Here is a 17,044-nt window from a genome sequence, read left to right as displayed (position 1 = left end):
CTGACTGACTGTCTGCTCTTCCATCAACCCCTACTCAACACAGCTAGTAGACTAGACCCTGGAGAGAGACTCCTGATCACTGTGTTGAACCTGACAGAGCTACCGGAGAGAAAGCTGGCAGAGGAGCTGTATGGATTGCCGGTGCACTTTGCACACCGTTGATGTAGGATGTTTGCTTTCAAGGGGACGCTGTGACACTGTTAAGAGGATTTGTACAGATTTAATCAGGATTTAGGGATTCTGTCACAGAAATGCTAGAGGTCAGGGCACCACAGGCGCAAAACCTGGACAACACACTAAAACCATGTTTCCACTATAATCACACTGTACAGTAGACTTAACAGTACCTGGCTGGGGCAGACAGAAGCTCAGCCTTAGACACAGAACAACGTAGTCTCTCATTTAGAACACCAGGAGGTCATGACCGAGTGACTGTAGAATATGAGAGAGAGAGAGAGAGAGAGAGAGAGAGAGAGAGAGAGAGAGAGAGAGAGAGAGAGAGAGAGAGAGAGAGATATCCTGATATGAAAATGGGGTCGCGGGGAGAATTTCCAAAATCAGAAGAAAAAATATATAATAATATCATCTTTGTATCTCTAAATCATTGTAATGTTGTTGACCTTGAAAATCTAAATGAAAATTATTCAAATCTAAAAGATCAAATTCAACCAGAGAGTGCTGTTAGATCATGGGAAAATGCCACACTTGACCGTTGCGCTTGAATCATTCCCAAGGTGAATGGCTAGGCTACGCTATGAAACCACACGCTATTGCAGACTTTGTGTCACGCGACGTGTATCCGGTTAGCGAAGTCAAAAGCAGGACACAGAGCGGCTGGCAACGTACTTTACTGAATACAGTAAAATCAACGTACAAAAACAACAAACCTCCAAACAGGGAGGAAAACACAAAGACCCGTACATACAAGCAACTGCCGGAATGACAACGAACAATAACACACAAAATAACCAATGAGAGACAGGGATTAATATAGGGAATACAATCCAACATAATGGGAAACAGGTGTCAACAATAAAGACCAAACAAGACAAACACCGAAACATCGATCGGCAGCAGCTAGTACTCCGGGGACGACGAACGCCGAAGCCTGCCCAAGCAAGGAGGAGGAGCAGCCTCGGCTGAATCCGTGACACTTTGATATTACCGGCCACAACTGATATGGTGAAAACAATGTGTGGGGAGGCAGAGGCAGAGACACTCACATCAATACCTTTTGTCAGATAACACTGCTAAACAAAGAATGTATGTTATTGCTAGCAATCAAGAGGAAACTGGCTGAACGACTCAAAAACTCCCCAGTTTATGCTCTCCAAATGGACGTTAGCTTCGAGGGCCGAGATTCGAGGGCATAGATGCCCATGCATTTACTTTTGTTCGCTATACATGTCGGGGGATGCTATTCACAAGAACATATTGTTCTGTCTCACAAATTCCCGCTGTGGCATTGTGTTGTGTGACAAAACTGCACATTTTAGAGTGGCTGTTTATTGTCCCCAGCGCAAGGTGCACCTGTGTAATGATCATGCTATTTAATCAGCTTCTTGATATGCCACACCTGTCAGGTGGATGGATTATCTTGGCAAAGGAGAAATGCTCACTAACGTGAATGTAAACAAATGTGTGTGCACAAAATATGAGAGAAATAAGCTTTATGTGCGTATGGAAAATGTCTGGCCTCTTTTATTTCAGCTCATGAAACATAGGACCAACACTTGTTGCGTTTATATTTTTGTACATCAAACAACATCCACTGCGTGCGCTCCTGATCACAAAACTATGTGGAGGTGTGGGATCAGAGCAGGACAATGTTCTATTTCACACCGAGGTTTGGTGGTTATCAAGGAGAGTGTTGGAAAGATTTTTCGCATTGACAGAAGAACTGTTGTCATTCACAATGGATGTAAAAAAACTGACTTGGTTGACTTTCTGTGTAATGAAAAGAAAATAACAGGAAACAGCATCAGTAAGTGTCCCACACGAGTGATGACTGCTCACCTCCAACGCTTGGAAGAGCACTTTGGGACCTACTTCCCAATCCGTTTGATTGTGATCCTGGCTCAGTTGACATGCCGTTAAGGGAAATCGAACAGCTGATCGAGCTGTCATGTGACCGAATGCTGCAGACAACGCATTTACGGGTCACTACGAAGGAGTTTTGGTTCCTGACTCAAAGGAAATACCCTGCAGTATCCCTCTGAGCATTAATGCCGTGTTCAAAACAACTGGGAACTCGAAACTGGGAACTCGGAAATCTGGTTTGGAACAGTCATCCAACTCGGAATTCCAACTTGGGAACTGGCCTCTTTCTAGAGTCCCGACTTTTTCGACCTAAATATCACTGACATCATGATTTGACCTCGTATTTTTCAGAGTTCCCAGTTGTCTTGAAAGCGCCATAAAACTCATGGTAGGCTACCCTTTGCCAGCTCATATGTGTGAAGCTGGATTCAGTGCTCTCGTCTGCATTAAAACCAAATATCGATCCAGGTTGCATGTGACAGCAGAGATGGAGTGCGCACTGTCGACCACACCCCCTGACTTTGAGAATCTCCAACGCGAGATGCATCAAGCCACACCCATCTCATTAGTGGTGATGAGATAAGATACATTATTAAAAGTATATGATGGTGAAATCAGAAATACTGTTAGAATGTTTTTCAATTGATTACCATAGCCCCAAATAAAAATGTAAACATTGGCTGTTTTTTTTCACATGGTTGGGGTCGCAAGAATTTTCAGATATCAAAATGGGGTCGTGGGCCAAAAAAAGTTTGTGAACCTCTGATTTATACTCAGTGAATTCTCTATTAGTGCACCACTGATTGCTCTGGCTGTGTCCGAAATCTGGCTTGTCTACTACTTACTGAACTGCATACTGTTAACTAATCATACAACATACAATATAGTAAAAAAGTATGCAGTATTCAACAGGCTGAAACTTCTTACTTTTGGTGTGTTCAAGACAACCAGGAATTCAGAAACAAAACTAGTTTAGGAAAAATCATGACGCCAGTGATCTTCAGAACGGAGCTCTGGGATGATATGAGTTTCTGACTTGTAATTCCGAGTTGGATTACCGTTTAAAACTATTTGTTGCTTTTGATGCGCTTTGAGATTGTTATGAAAGCGCTATATTATTAGTAATCACGTTTCAGGAGAAGACCCAGATGCAGACAGTGTTGAAGTAACAAAGGTTTATAACAAAAACAAGGGGCAGGCAAACGACAGGTCAGGGGCAGGCACAGGTCAGTTATCCAGATCAGAGTTCAAAAGGTACAGAACGGCAAGCAGTCTCAGAGTCAGGGCAGGCAGAGGTCAATAATCCAGGGTGGTGATACAAGGTACAGAACGGCAGGCAGGCTCAGGGTCAGGGCAGACAGAATGGTCAAAACCGGGAAACCAGGAACTTGAGAAAGACAGGAGCAAGGGGAAAACCGCTGGTAGGCTTGACGAAACAAAACGAACTGGCAACAGACAAACAGAGATCACAGGTATAAATACACTGGGGATAATGGGGAAGATGGGCGAGACCTGGAGGGGGGTGGAGACAATCACAAAGACAGGTGAAACAGATCAGGGTGTGACAATTATTATTATTATTATTATTATTATTATTATTATACCAAAGATGGTTTATGTAGTTTAGTACAAGCAGGTTAATTTTTAAAACTTAAGCTCAGATGTGCCAGTGCATTTTTTTTAATGTTGAAAGTAAAACAGTAGATTTACATTGTAGTCATTTAGCAGACGCTCTTATCCAGAGCGACTTACAGTTAGTGAATACTTTTTTTTTTTTTTTTTTTCATACTGGTCCCCCGTGGGAATCTAACCCACAACCCTGGCGTTGCAGACGCCATGCTCTATCAACTGAGCTACATCCCTGCCGGCCATTCCCTCCCCTATCCTGGACAATGCTAGGCCAATTGTGCGCTGCCCATGAGTCTCCCGGTCACGGCTGGCTGCGACAGAGCCTGGATTCGAACCAGGATCTCTAGTGGCACAGCTAGCACTGCGATGCAGTGCCTTAGACCACTGCGCCACTCAGGAGACTGATTGTACCGGTATCATTTATTTATTTATTATTACAAACAAGAAACACTTTTCAATTAGAAAACAGAAATCCACATTGTTTAAAAAAAAAAAAAGACTCCAGAAAAAACAGTTGAAAATGGATACATTAATAGCTGTAAATAAAATACATACAAAATACATTAAACAACTTCTTGTTCATGGCCTCTAAAATGTCCATAAAGGCTTACAATCACCTCCTACCGCCTCCACATCTGGACCCTTCTGGGAGGGAGAGGAGCCCACAGCTGCAGTGTATTTTTGCTTAAGCCTTTAAAGTTCACCAACTTCTTTGTCACCCGGTGACAGCTGCCCCCTTCCAGCTGCCCCCTTCCAGCTGCCCCCTTCCAGCTGCCCCCTTCCAGCTGCCCCCTTCCAGCTGCCCCCTTCCAGCTGTCCCCTTCCAGCTCACACTCCTTCCAGCTGCCCCCTTCCAGCTGCCCCCTTCCAGCTGCCCCCTTCCAGCTGCCCCCTTCCAGCTGCCCCCTTCCAGCTGCCCCCTTCCAGCTGCCCCCCTTCCAGCTGCCCCCTTCCAGCTGCCCCCTTCCAGCTGCCCCCTTCCAGCTGCCCCCTTCCAGCTGCCCCCTTCCAGCTGCCCCCTTCCAGCTGCCCCCTTCCAGCTGTCCCCTTCCAGCTGCCCCCTTCCAGCTGTCCCCTTCCAGCTGCCCCCTTCCAGCTGCCCCCTTCCAGCTGCCCCCTTCCAGCTCGCACTCCTTCACGTAGATCCTGAAAAGACATAAGATGAAGTACGACATTAACCAAAACGTGAGCCCAAGTAGAGTTGTGTGAACTTTCTGTGCCACACACTTTTATCAAATTGGAGTGGCAAGGTGAAACAGTAACGACTGCAGCATACCATTACTTTCACCGTAACAGGAGTGTATACTCCAAACAGTTGCAAAACTAGCGTTTCTATTGGGCAGGTTCAGAAAACAGGAAGGGACCTACCTGAATCTTTCCAATAGAAATGCTAGTTTTTTTGTTGCAAAAACAAGAACGTTTTGCAACTGTTTGGAGTAATGATTACAAGTCTATGTGCAATGAAACTAGCTAGCTAACCATGTAGCTAACTTTACTGTTGGAAGTTAAAGGCACGGCAGGCAGTAGGCTGTAAATCTGTTTTCAAAGACGTACGATGAAATAGTCGTGATCATTTTAAGGAGAACAAAAATGAGTTACGTTTGAGCACCACCGTAGAAACTATTCGCCACTTACCAAGTTGTTTGGTTGTTTGCTTTAAGAGACCTAGCAACTCGCAGCCTCCCTCTTCCAGCTGTTGCTGTGGAATTCCATAAAAGTGTGCAGCAAATACTACTAGATGAAGAGCTGAAATGTGTATGACATCCGGGCATTTGCAGCGTACACGATTTTCAAAAAATTCACATACTATAAAACGTTCTATTTTCGCATACTAAGAATGCATCGTGTGCGATTGCGTTGTTTTCCCCGCCATTGGTTCGTTTCCATATCCACGTCAAAGCCGAAATGAGGATGACATCCTAGCCATTTAAAAGTATACTCAAAATATCACGTACGGCCTACTATTTAGGACGCAAGCATGGGTATTCGGACAAGGCCACTGTCTGGCTCACATACAGGCTTTTAGGAACTCTCACTGACACTGTGTCTCAAATGGCACCCTATTCACTATATAGTGCACTACTTTTGACCAGAGCCCTTATGAGATAGGCTTTAACTCAGGCTACGAGTAAGATACTTTTTTGGGGCTCTGGTCAAAAGTAGTGCACTATAAAGTGAATAGGGTTCCATTTGAGACACATCCCATTCATTTCCTCACACACTAACCTCTAACCTCTAACCTCTACCCTGTAACCTCTAACCTCTAACCTCTAACCTCTAACCTCTAACCTCTAACCTCTAACCTCTAACCTCTAACCTCTAACCTCTAACCTCAACCTCTAACCTCCCCTCACCCTCAACCTCTAACCTCAACCTCAACCTCCCAACCTCAACCTCTAACCTCCCCTCTAACCCTCCTAACCTCTAACCTCTAACCTCTAACCTCTAACCTCTAACCTCTAACCTCTAACCTCTAACCTCTAACCTCTAACCTCTAACCTCTAACCTCTAACCTCTAACCTCTAACCTCTAACCTCTAACCTCTAACCTCTAACCTCTACCACCCAGAGCTGTCATCCCCCTGTGATACCACTTTAAGTAGACAGAGAGGCGGGTGTCCGACATTTCTGGACCCCTATTCCAGACAGCTAAAAGGTCCCGAAGCTTAATAATAAAAATAATAATTGGTCATTTAGCAGACGCTCTTATCCAGAGCGACTTACAGGAGCAATTAGGGTTAAGTGCCTTGCTCAAGGGCACGTCGACAGATTTTTCACCTAGTCGGCTCGGGGGGATTAAAACCAGCGACCTTTCGGTTACTGGCACAACGCTCTTAACCACTAAGCTACCTGCCCATGTGCAGGATTCTCTACTTTACACACAGTCTCTGCTCTACTTGTAGAGAACAGGCTACTCTGGTGAATGGTGCTCGTTTAATTAAAGTTAGATCAAAGCTGAATCAGTGTACGCAAGATCAGATAATGATCGTATCGTACATAACAGAACAGAACATAAAATCATAGAATAACATTACTGTAAGACAAAAAAAGCACCACCTCATTTATTATGAGATTTTAGAATGATTGTGCAAATGGTCTCATTTTACTGCTCAACAACACTGCGGGCTACTTCGAAAAACAATGCTGTATAACTCAAGAAGATCTAAATGAATATCCCCATGAAACTGATTGAGATCAAAATGGATGGACGTTTCACCTGTAAAACTTGAAGAATGATCTGTTCACGATTGACAGTGAGAAATGGGAGGTTCTCTAGGAGTAGAGCAGAGACTGTGTGTAAAGTAGAGAATCCTGCACATGGGCAGAAGCTTCACGACTTTTAGCTGTCAGGAAGAGGGCTCCAGAAAAGTTGGATCTGCAGCCTCGGCCTTCCCACTCCAACAACATCTTACCCTCATAGGAGCTAACTACCCTTAATGGTACTGCCTATCAATATATCAGGAGCTAACTACCCTTAATGGTACTGCCTATCAATATATCAGGAGCTAACTACCCTTAATGGTACTGCCTATCAATATATCAGGAGCTAACTACCCTAAATGGTACTGCCTATCAACACAACAGGAGCTAACTACCCTTAATGGTACTGCCTATCAACATATCAGGAGCTAACTACCCTTAATGGTACTGCCTATCAACATATCAGGAGCTAACTACCCTTAGCCTATTTATTGCCTTACCTCCATAACTTGCTACATTTGCACACACTGTATATATATTTTCTGTTGTATTTTTGACTTTATGTTTTTTTACCCCATATGTAACTCTGTGTTGTTTTTATCGCACTGCTTTGCTTTATCTTGGCCAGGTCGCAGTTGTAAATGAGAACTTGTTCTCAACTGGCTTACCTGGTTAAATAAAGGTGAAATAAAAAATAAAATAAAAAATAATGGTACTGCCTATCAACATATCAGGAGCGAACTACCCTAAATGGTACTGCCTATTAACATATCAGGAGCTAACTACCCTTAATGGTACTGCCTATCAACATATCAGGAGCTAACTACCCTTAATGGTACTGCCTATCAACATATCAGGAGCTAACTACCCTTAATGGTACTGCCTATCAATATATCAGGAGCTAACTACCCTAAATGGTACTGCCTATCAACACAACAGGAGCTAACTACCCTTAATGGTACTGCCTATCAACATATCAGGAGCTAACTACCCTAAATGGTACTGCCTATCAACACAACAGGAGCTAACTACCCTTAATGGTACTGCCTATCAACATATCAGGAGCTAACTATCCTTAATGGTACTGCCTATCAACATATCAGGAGCCTTGTACTGGGGACAATAAAAGGCCACTCTCAAATGTGCAGTTTTGTCACAACAACACAATGCCACAGATGTCTCAAGTTTTGAGGGAGCGCGCAATTGGCATGCTGACTGCAGGAATGTCCAGCAGAGCTGTTGCCAGAGAATTGACTGTTAATTTCTCTACCATAAGCCGCCTTCAACGTCGTTTTGGGATTTGACAATACGTCTAACCGGCCTCACAACCGCAGACCACGTGTAACCACGCCAGCCCAGGACCTCCACATCCGGCTTCTTCACCTGCGGGATCGTCTGAGACCAACCACACGGAGAGCTGATTAAACTGAGTATTTCTGTCTATAATAAAGCCCTTTTGTGGGGAAAAACTCATTCTGATTGGCTGGGCCTGGCTCCCCAGTGGGTGGGCCTGGCTCCCCAGTGGGTGGGCCTGGCTCCCAAGTGGGTGGGCCTATGGCTCCGCCCCTGCCCAGTCATGTGAAATCCATAGATTAGGGCCTAAGGAATTCATTTCAATTGACCTATTTCCTTATATGAACTGTAACTCAGTAAAATCTTTGAAATTGTTGCATGTTGCATTTATATTTTTGTTCAGTATAGATTGATGGAACCTTGAGCGTTATGGAGATTCTAGCGTTGATGATTATGCCAGAGTTATCTAGTGGGTTTTTTTCTGCACGTTATTAGCTGATTGTATGATTTCATAATGACCCTAATTGAATCATGTGGGGAAAGCATGACGGTTGAATTACAAATTAAATGTAGGATACAGTATCTGGCATTCCAGTATCTTTTGCATTGTATCTCCATAAGCATATGCAATGTCTGGTTGAGTATTAGAGTACGTAGAGTTGGATGGATTGGATAAATATATTAGTTCTGGTTTAAGTATATTTACAGTAAATACATTATGATGGATGGATCGTAGACACTTGGACAGGGGCGACTAACGAGACATATTTATAGCAATCAAACTAATTAGCATCAGCATCAAGATCTCGCAGAGTTCAATGGAAGAAGAACAAAATAATTGTTCCCATGGTGATCCTCTGTAAAGGCCACACAGCACTGCTACAGATTCAGACCCAAAGCTGCCAGCTGATTTGCAATAATTTGCATTTTATTCGCAATACTTATTTTGGAGCCCCTTAGAACAAATTAATCCCCTTCACTGTCTCACAAAAAATACAAATAATAATAATAAGAAGAAGAACGCTTTAATGGAATGGAATGGAGTGCATTTATATATTTGCCATTTTGCCACACATTGAACATCATGGTGGAAAGATGAGGAATGATTTGGCTAATTTGAAGCAAAATATGTTTTTCTAACATCATGGTGGAAAGATGAGGAATGATTGGGCTAATTTGTTTCTTGCATAATGTCCCTTATACTATTTTCCTGCACTGGTGGCATTTGAGGAGAGAGAAAGAGAGAAATGGAAAATAATAATGTGATCAGTGGTTGGTTGTAACTCTCTGTTTCATCTACACAATGCAATACCCTCTCCCCTCTCTCCTTTCCTGTATCTCTCTCGCCTCTCTCCTCTCCTATCTCTCTCTCTCTTCTCCCTTCTCTCCTCTATCCTCTCTCCTCCTCGTATGTCCTCCTCTTCTCTCCTCTCTCCTCCTCTTCTCTCCTCTCCCCTCTCTCCTCATCTTCTCTCCTCTCTCCTCCTCTTCTCTCCTATCCCCTCTCTCCTCCTCTTCTCTCCTCTCTCCTCTCCCCCTCTCCTCCTCTTCTCTCCTTTCTCCTCTCTCCTCCTCTCTCCTCTCTCTGTTTCTCTCTCCTCTCTTTCTCCTCTCTCCTCTTTCCTCTCCCCTTGTACTCTTTTCATATCAGTGATTGCTCCTATCTCCTCTGTCTCTCTCCTCAGGTCCCCTGAAGCTACAGCAGTGGTCCCTATAGAGTCAGTATCTAACCCTTTGTATCTCTCCTTTCTCCCACCAGGTCCGTTGAAGCTAGTGGTCCCTACCGAGTCAGTGTCCTCCTACCTGGGTGACACGGCCCTGCTGCGCTGTGAGGTGACTGGGGATCCCATGCCCGTGGTACGCTGGCAGAAGAACAGAGAGGACCTGCCCCTCACCTTAACCCCAGAGAGCAGAGTGGTGGTACTGCCCTCTGGCTCGCTCCAGGTTAGCAAGGTCCAGCCACCAGATTCTGCCACCTACCGCTGCCTGGCAGACAACCCTGGCAGCGCCCGCACCGGCAGCGACGCAGACCTACGCGTGTTGCCAGGTAGCTAACTCCTTCTTAACCTCTCTTGACAGAGATCTTCTGCCCACAGAAGTAAATTGAACTAGCTAGCTAGCGTCCACGTGATTTGGTTCTGGGTTCTGGGATTACCTCCTGAAGTAGTTGACTGTGAGGTGGGAGTGGGACACTGGAAATTAATATAATGCAGTTGAATATAATTTTGGATGAATCCATGCTCTGTCCAATGAATACATCATCTTGGTTTACTCTCAGAAGAACACCGTCTGAGGTTTGTTAAAGCATTTCATTCCATCTAGAACCCAGAAATCTCCCAGTCCCTCTGGACTGTCTCATAACCTCCAGCATATCGCTGATGTTGCCTCTTCTCCAATCTTTATGGCTCTATAACGAAGAACAAACAGCAAAAACATATACAGTGGGGAAAAAAAATATTTAGTCAGCCACCAATTGTGCAAGTTCTCCCACTTAAAAAGATGAGAGAGGCCTGTAATTTTCATCATAGGTACACCTCAACTATGACAGACAAATTGAGGAAAAAAAATCCAGAAAATCACATTGTAGGATTTTTAATGAATTTATTTGCAAATTATGGTGGAAAATAAGTATTTGGTCACCTATAATCAAGCAAGATTTCTGGCTCTCACAGACCTGTAACTTCTTCTTTAAGAGGCTCCTCTGTCCTCCACTCGTTACCTGTATTAATGGCACCTGTTTGAACTTGTTATCAGTATAAAAGACACCTGTCCACAACCTCAAACAGTCACACTCCAAACTCCACTATGGCCAAGACCAAAGAGCTGTCAAAGGACACCAGAAACAAAATTGTAGACCTGCACCAGGCTGGGAAGACTGAATCTGCAATAGGTAAGCAGCTTGGTTTGAAGAAATCAACTGTGGGAGCAATTATTAGGAAATGGAAGACATACAAGACCACTGATAATTTCCCTCGATCTGGGGCTCCACGCAAGATCTCACCCCGTGGGGTCAAAATGATCACAAGAACAGTGAGCAAAAATCCCAGAACCACACAGGGGGACCTAGTGAATGACCTGCAGAGAGCTGGGACCAAAGTAACAAAGTCTACCATCAGTAACACACTACGCCGCCAGGGACTCAAATCCTGCAGTGCAAGACGTGTCCCCCTGCTTAAGCCAGTACATGTCCAGGCCCGTCTGAAGATTGCTAGAGTGCATTTGGATGATCCAGAAGAGGATTGGGAGAATGTCATATGGTCAGATGAAACCAAAATAGAACTTTTTGGTAAAAACTCAACTCGTCGTGTTTGGAGGACAAAGAATGCTGAGTTGCATCCAAAGAACACCATACCTACTGTGAAGCATGGGGGTGGAAACATCATGCTTTGGGGATGTTTTTCTGCAAAGGGACCAGGACGACTGATCCGTGTAAAGGAAATAATGAATGGGGCCATGTATCGTGAGACTTTGAGTGTAAACCTCCTTCCATCAGCAAGGGCATTGAAGATGAAACGTGGCTGGGTCTTTCAGCATGACAATGATCCCAAACACACCGCCCGGGCAACGAAGGAGTGGCTTCGTAAGAAGCATTTCAAGGTCCTGGAGTGGCCTAGCCAGTCTCCAGATCTCAACCCCATAGAAAATCTTTGGAGGGAGTTGAAAGTCTGTGTTGCCCAGCGACAGCCCCAAAACATCACTGCTCTAGAGGAGATCTGCATGGAGGAATGGGCCAAAATACCAGCAACAGTGTGTGAAAACCTTGTGAAGACTTACAGAAAACATTTGACCTGTGTCATTGCCAACAAAGGGTATATAACAAAGTATTGAGTAACTTTTGTTATTGACCAAATACTTATTTTCCACCATAATTTGCAAATAAATTCATAAAAAATCCTACAATGTGATTTTCTGGATTTTTTTTTCTCATTTTGTCTGTCATAGTTGACGTGTACCTATGATGAAAATTACAGGCCTCTCTCATCTTTTTAAGTGGGAGAACTTGCACAATTGGTGGCTGACTAAATACTTTTTTTCCCCACTGTACATGATCAAATACAAGTCATAGAATCAACTATTAAAGACAACCAGAACCCACTGGATTCTCCAATTACATTGAATGAACTACAGGACAAAATACAAACCCTCCAACCCAAAAAGGCCTGTGGTGTTGACGGTATCCTCAATGAAATGATAAAATATACAGACCACAAATTCCAATTGGCTATGCCATAACTTTTTAACATCATCCTCGGCTCTGGTATCTTTCCCAATATTTGAAACCAAGGACTGATCACCCCAATCCACAAAAGTGGAGATAAATATGACCCCAATATCTACCGTGGGATATGCGTCAACAGCAACCTTGGGAAAATCCTCTGCATTATCATTAACAGTAGACTCGTACAAATCATCAGTGAAAACTAGGTACTGGTCAAATGTCAAATTGGCTTTTTACCAAATTATCGTACGACAGACCACGTATTCACCCTGCACACCTTAATTGACAAACAAACAAACCAAAACAAAGGCAAAGTTTTCTCATGCTTTGTTGATTTCAAAAAAGCTTTTGACTCATTTTGGCATGAGGGTCTGCTAAGCAAATTATGGAAAGCGGTGTTGGGGGAAACACATACGACATTATAAAATCCATGTACACAAACAACAAGTGCGCGGTTAAAATTGGCAAAAAACACACACATTTCTTTCCACAGGGCAGTGGAGTGAGACAGGGATGCATCTTGAGCTCCACCCGCTTCAACATATACTACCGGTCAAAAGCTTTATAACACCTACTCATTCAAGGGTTTTTCTTTATTTTTACTATTTTCTATATTGTAGAATAACAGTGAAGACATCAACACTATGAAATAACACCTATGGAATCATGTAGTAACCAAAAAAGTGTTAAACAAATAAAAATATATTTTAGATTTGAGATTCTTCAAATAGCCACCCTTTGCCTTGATGACAGCTTTGCACACTCTTGGCATTCTCTCAACCAGCTTCATGAGCTAGTCACCTGGAATGCCAATCAGTTGTGTTGTGACATGGTAAGGGGGTTATACAGAAGATAGCCCTATTTGGTAAAATACCAAGTCCATATTATAGCAAGAACAGCTCAAATAAGCAAAGAGAAATGACAGTCCATCATTACTTTAAGACATGAAGATCAGTCAATACGGAACATTTCAACATTGCAAAAACAATCAAGCGCTATGATGAAACTGGCTCTCATGAGGACCGCCACAGGAATGGAAGACCCAGAGTTACCTCTGCTGCAGAGCATAAGTCATTAGAGTTACCAGCCTCAGAAATTGCAGCCCAAATAAATGCTTCACAGAGTTCAAGTAACAGACACATCTCAACATGAACTGTTCAGAGGGACAGTGTGAATCAGGCCTTCATGGTCGAATTGCTGCAAAGAAACCACTAATAAAGGACACCAATAAGAAGAGACTTTATTGGGCCAAGAAACACGAGCAATGGACATTAGACCGGTGGAAATGTGTCCTTTTGTCTGGAGTCCAAATTGGAGATCTTTGGTTCCAACCGCCGTGTGTTTGTGAGACGAGGTGTGGGTGAACGGATTATCTCCGCATGTGTATTTCCCACCGTAAAGCATGGAGGAGGAGGTGTTATGGTGTGGGGGTGCTTTGCTGGTGACACTGTCTGTGATTTATTTAGAATTCAAGGCACACTTAACCAGCATGGCTACCACAGCATTCTGCAGCGATACGCCATCCCATCTGGTTCTGGCTTAGTGGGACTATCATTTGTTTTTCAACAGGACAATGACCCAACACACCTCCAGGCTGTGTAAGGCTATTTTACCAAGAGGCAAAGGGTTGCTATTTGAAGAATCTCAAATCTAAAATATATTTTGATTTGTTTAACACTTTTTTGGTTACTACATGATTCCATATCTGTTATTTCATAGTTCTGATGTCTTCACTGTTATTCTACAATATAGAAAATAGTAAAAATAAAGAAAAACCCTTGAATGAGTAGGTGTTCTAAAACTTTTGACCGGAAGTGTATATATCAACGAATTGGCGAGGGCACTAGAACAGTCTGCAGCACCCAGCCTCACCCTACAAGATTCTGAAGTCAAATGTCTACTGTTTGCTGATGATCTGGTGTTTCTGTCCCCAACAAAGGAGGGCCTACAGCAGTACCTAGATCTTCTACACCAGGGGTGTCAAACTCATTTTAGCTCAGGGGCCACATGGAGGACAATCTATTCCCAAGTGGGCCGGACTGGAAAAATCATGGTATATATAACTTAAAAACAACAACTTCAGATTGTTTTCTTTGTTTTAATATGATCAACATACAACATAAAGCTGGAGCCTGAGGACAGTGTGTCCAAAATAGTACAAGCACAACATCACTATTAATCATAAAACACGTCATGTTTATTTGAAAATTCTAAAGAAAAAGAACACACAAACACACAATGCCTCAGTGATTAACAGAACTGTTTCACAGATCACAGAACTATATCAGGGTGTCATTTCTCAGGCAGAAATGTAGATAAAAATAATGAAATCCTGTTCCCCAAACAAGTGCAAGAACCACAGAGTCAAGAATAGGTTAAATATACAAATAAAATAAAATCAATTAAAAACAATAGCACATCAACATAAAACCATATAAACATAACTCTGAAAGCGTTGCTCAAACTCCCGAAACAGTCCCGTTATTTTATCTTTGAACCGCTTCATGTCTGCCACATGTTGGGTCGCGCACACATTTTTCAGACAGGGGAAGTGAGCTGCATCACCACCGGCAAGTTACGTCTCCCACAATGACAGCTTCAACTTGAAAGAACGTATGCTGTCATAATACTGCGTGACAACTTTGTTGCGCCCTTGCAGCTGTTTGTTCAAGTTATTCAGGTGCTCTGTAACATCCACCATAAATGCAAGGTCCTGCATCCATTCTGCGGAATGAAATTCTAACACTGGTTTGCCCTTTTCTTCCATGAACTGTTCAATTTCTTCCGTAAATCAAAGAAACGCCTCAGCACAGCACCTCGGCTTAACCATCTTACCTCAGTGTGGTATGGCAGGCCATAGATGTGGTCTTTCTCTCTGAGAAGGCTGTCAAACTGACGGTGATTCAGGCTTCTGGATCGGATGAAATTAACAGTTTGGATGACCACCTTCATGACGTTATCCATCTTTAATGACTTGCAACACAAAGCCTCCTGGTGCAAAATACAGTGAAAAGTCAAAAAAATCACGTCCTCCATTTGCAGATTGCACTTTCTCTCTGAACTTTGTCACAACGCCTGCTTTTTTCCCGATCATTGAGGGCGCACCATCTGTAGCCAGGCTGACAGCGCGGGACCAGTCCACTCCGACCCTGTCCAGCGCGCCGACGAGTGCGGTAAAAATATCAGCTGCTGTCGTTGTATCTGTCATCGGCACCAACTCCACGAACTCCTCGGTGACGGTCAATGTGTCATCAACTCCGCGGATGAAAATGGCCAGTTGTGCAACATCTGTAATGTCCGTGCTTTCATCAATTGCAACCGAAAACGCAATAAATGACTTTACTTTTTGCTTCAACTGGCTGTCCAAATCCACTGAAAGATCGGAAATCCTGTCTGCAAATGTGTTTCTTGTCAGGCTGATATTTGCAAAAGCCTGCCGCTTTTCAGGGCACACAATCTCCGCTGCCTTCATCATGCATGTTTTTACAAATTCACCCTCACTAAATGGTTTTGAAGCCACTGCGATTTCATTAGCAATGAGGTAGCTAGCTTTCACTGCAGCGTCACTGATGTCTCGGCTGGGAGTAAACACAGACTGCTGTTTCTTCAGACCCGCCAACAGTTCATTCACCTTCTCTCATCTCCGCTGTCCTTGAAAGTTGTCATATTTGTCGGCATGAAGACTCAAATAGTGGCGACGAAGGTTATATTCTTTCAGCACTGCAACATGCTCTGAACACACCAAACATACAGCTTTCCCATTCAATTCCGTGATTAAATAGGATGACCATTTTTCTTGGAACACTCTGCACTCTGCGTCCACTTTTCTCTTTTTTGACAGAGACATATTGGGGCAATGAGGGTGCCAAAGCACATAATGTTAAAAGTAGAAGCCGTAATAAATATCGCGGGCAAAACAAAGTAGCTCATTGGCTGCACGTGCTTGACCTACTTGCTCTGCCCCGGTATAAACAGTTTGCTTGCTTAACACAATTGCTATTGCGCCATCCAGTGGACGCAATTGGAACAGCAGTTTATTTTATTGAAAAATTGCAGCGCATTTTTATACAAAAAAAATATATATATATATATATATATATATATATATATATATATATATATATATTTTTTTTTTATTCATCTCGCGGGCCGGATTAAACCCGTTTGTGGGCCTGATCCGGCCCGCGGGCCGTACGTTTGACACCCCTGTTCTACACAGATTCTGTCAGACCTGGGCCCTGACAGTAAATCTCAGTAAGACAGCAATAATGGTTTCCAAAAAAGGTCCAGTTGCCAGGACCACAAATATAAATTCCATCTAGACACCGTTGCCCTTGAGCACACAAAAAACTATACATACCTCAGCCTAAACATCAGCTCCACAGGTAAGTTCCACAAAGCTGTGAAAGATCTGAGCGACAAGGCAAGAAGGGCCGTCCACGCCATCAAAAGGAGCATACAATTTGACAAACCAATTAGGATCTGGCTAAGAATACTTAAATCAGTTATAGAACCCATTGCCCTTTATGGTTGTGAGGTCCGGGGTCTGCTCACCAACCAAGAATTCACAAAACAGGACAAACACCAAATTGAGACTTCACATGCAGAATTCTGCACAAATATTCTCAGTGTACAACGTAAAATACCAAATAATGCATGCAGA

At 43.3% G+C, this 17,044-nt stretch overlaps 1 protein-coding gene across 1 annotated transcript in view; it reads left to right on the top strand.

Moving 5' to 3' along the window:
• The first annotated feature begins 4,830 nt into the window (after positions 1 to 4,830).
• Positions 4,831 to 17,044, top strand: part of dcc (DCC netrin 1 receptor) — a 395,572-nt gene continuing 383,358 nt past the window's right edge. Inside the window, exons 1-2 of the mRNA XM_045214418.1 lie at positions 4,831 to 4,864; positions 9,922 to 10,209. Coding sequence (XP_045070353.1) covers positions 4,831 to 4,864; positions 9,922 to 10,209 — 322 coding nt within the window. The remainder of the gene's footprint in view (positions 4,865 to 9,921; positions 10,210 to 17,044) is intronic.

This window comes from Coregonus clupeaformis, unplaced genomic scaffold, assembly GCF_020615455.1.
Source record: "Coregonus clupeaformis isolate EN_2021a unplaced genomic scaffold, ASM2061545v1 scaf0254, whole genome shotgun sequence".
Lineage (NCBI taxonomy): Eukaryota > Metazoa > Chordata > Actinopteri > Salmoniformes > Salmonidae > Coregonus > Coregonus clupeaformis.
This window is presented reverse-complemented; position numbering and strand designations above follow the sequence as displayed.